The 1983-nt window shown below is 40.1% G+C and overlaps 1 protein-coding gene across 1 annotated transcript in view; it reads left to right on the plus strand.

Moving 5' to 3' along the window:
* Positions 1 to 1983, plus strand: part of ANKRD28 (ankyrin repeat domain 28) — a 127401-nt gene that overhangs the window by 102853 nt on the left and 22565 nt on the right. The window contains exon 18 of the mRNA XM_010856753.1: positions 801 to 1016. Coding sequence (XP_010855055.1) covers positions 801 to 1016 — 216 coding nt within the window. The remainder of the gene's footprint in view (positions 1 to 800; positions 1017 to 1983) is intronic.

Genomic DNA, 1983 nt, shown 5'->3' on the forward strand with positions numbered 1-1983 from the left:
GAGTTGGACTGTGAAGAAAGCTGAGCGCCGAAGAATTGATGCTTTTGAACTGTGGTGTTGGAGAAGACTCTTGAGAGTCCCTTGGACTGCAAGGAGATCCAACCAGTCCATCCTAAAGGAGATTAGCCCTGGGATTTCTTTGGAAGGAATGATGCTAAAGCTGAAACTCCAGTACTTTGGCCACCTCATGTAAAGAGCTGACTCATTGGAAAAGACTCTGATGCTGGGAGGGATTGGGGGCAGGAGGAGAAAGGGATGACAGAGGATGAGATGGCTGGATGGAATCACTGACTCGATGGACGTGAGTCTAAGTGAACTCCAGGAGATGGTGATGGACAGGGAGGCCTGGCGTGCTGCGATTCATGGGGTTGCAAAGAGTCGGACACAACTGAGTGACTGATCTGAACTGAACATTCTGTCAGGGTGAAGTGGGACACTAAACTATGATGAAGAACCTGGGCTTTGGAATCAGAGACTTAATGTGAAATCTTCTTTAGAACCCATGTCACACATCACAGAGTGGCTGCCATAAACCAGACATTGTATACTCGTGAAAAGATCACCTGTCATTTGAACTTTCATTATTTGTGGAAGGCTCATCCCTAACACTGCAGCCTACTAATTGATTATTAGAAAAATTTTAGTTAACTTTCTTAATTATCAATACAGAAGTTTTGGATCATCTTAAATACAATTACATGAAGACAAGTTTACTTACTCCTTTATGTTCTAGGGTTTCTAAGAATTTAGTTAATCTAAATATGTGTATTATTTTAATTTATGTTTTTCTTTGTTCCTAGGCCTATCATGGTCACCATCAAGCCCTGGAAGTGTTAGTCCAGTCTCTGTTAGATCTTGATGTGAGAAACAGTAGTGGAAGAACCCCCTTGGACCTTGCAGCATTTAAGGGCCATGTAGAATGTGTGGATGTTCTCATTAATCAGGGAGCCTCAATCTTAGTCAAAGATTATATTTTGAAGAGAACACCTATACATGCAGCAGGTATGTTAAAGACTGAATGATTTTATTTACCACTTTCCATCTAATACTCTCTTCTTTTTCACTTTCTTGTATATTATACTCCTGGTAATTGTTTTAAACATTTTGATTGTAAAAATTCTAATGATTCTACTCTCAGGGAAAAGACAACAGCAAGATTATATCACTTTTTAAAAAATACTATCTACCTTAGAAATTGGATTTATATAATAGTCTGACTTTTGAAGTACTTTATCAGCAACACCAAAAAGCGCAATACATTTTTACTTCATTTTGATGGAAATTATCTTGGATTGGTATGTGCTTTCATTTAACAACTGATAAATATTTTACTTACTGTACCAGGGTACTGCATTAAACATTTAATCAGACAGGAGTTACAAAGTGTCTGCCATGTGAGAACTACTTCACGGAGTGTTTTGTGATGTTGTGGATTTGTGAAAATGGAAAGCCACATAACCCTGCCACTGTGATGACTCGGTACTCTCTGTGTATCACTACAGATAAAGAGTTACCGCTCTCTACAGGAATTACTACAAGGCAGTGTTGATTTTAAATAACGAATTCAAGACCGTTATAGGTGAAGGAGTCGTAGTCAGGTATTTTTCTCATCCCCATACACTATGCGCTCGTCAGTACCTAGCTGCTGTGTACTGAGTGTCAGTGTCAGTGAATCAGTTTAAAAAAAGATGGGACTAAACCGAATTTCCTTGAAGCATCACAAGGAGCACATCTAAAATCAGGAAAAAAGGAGAACTTTCACTATCAGGGATAACAGTATTTCCCAGATGCCCTTCAGACTTCTGAACGTCTCAGCGGGCAGAGCTTGAAACCAGCCATTGGCAAAGGAGAATGTGACTGACCTCTCTGATTGTGGTGTCACCCCGTGTCTGGAGGCAGGCTGCCCTTCCAAAGTACATTGCCACCACCGGAGCGCGATATCACATGAGCATTTTCTTTCTTGTTAAACTCAGTGAATAGTCT

Source organism: Bison bison, unplaced genomic scaffold (genome assembly GCF_000754665.1).
Source record: "Bison bison bison isolate TAMUID 2011002044 unplaced genomic scaffold, Bison_UMD1.0 scf7180017864374, whole genome shotgun sequence".
NCBI lineage: Eukaryota > Metazoa > Chordata > Mammalia > Artiodactyla > Bovidae > Bison > Bison bison.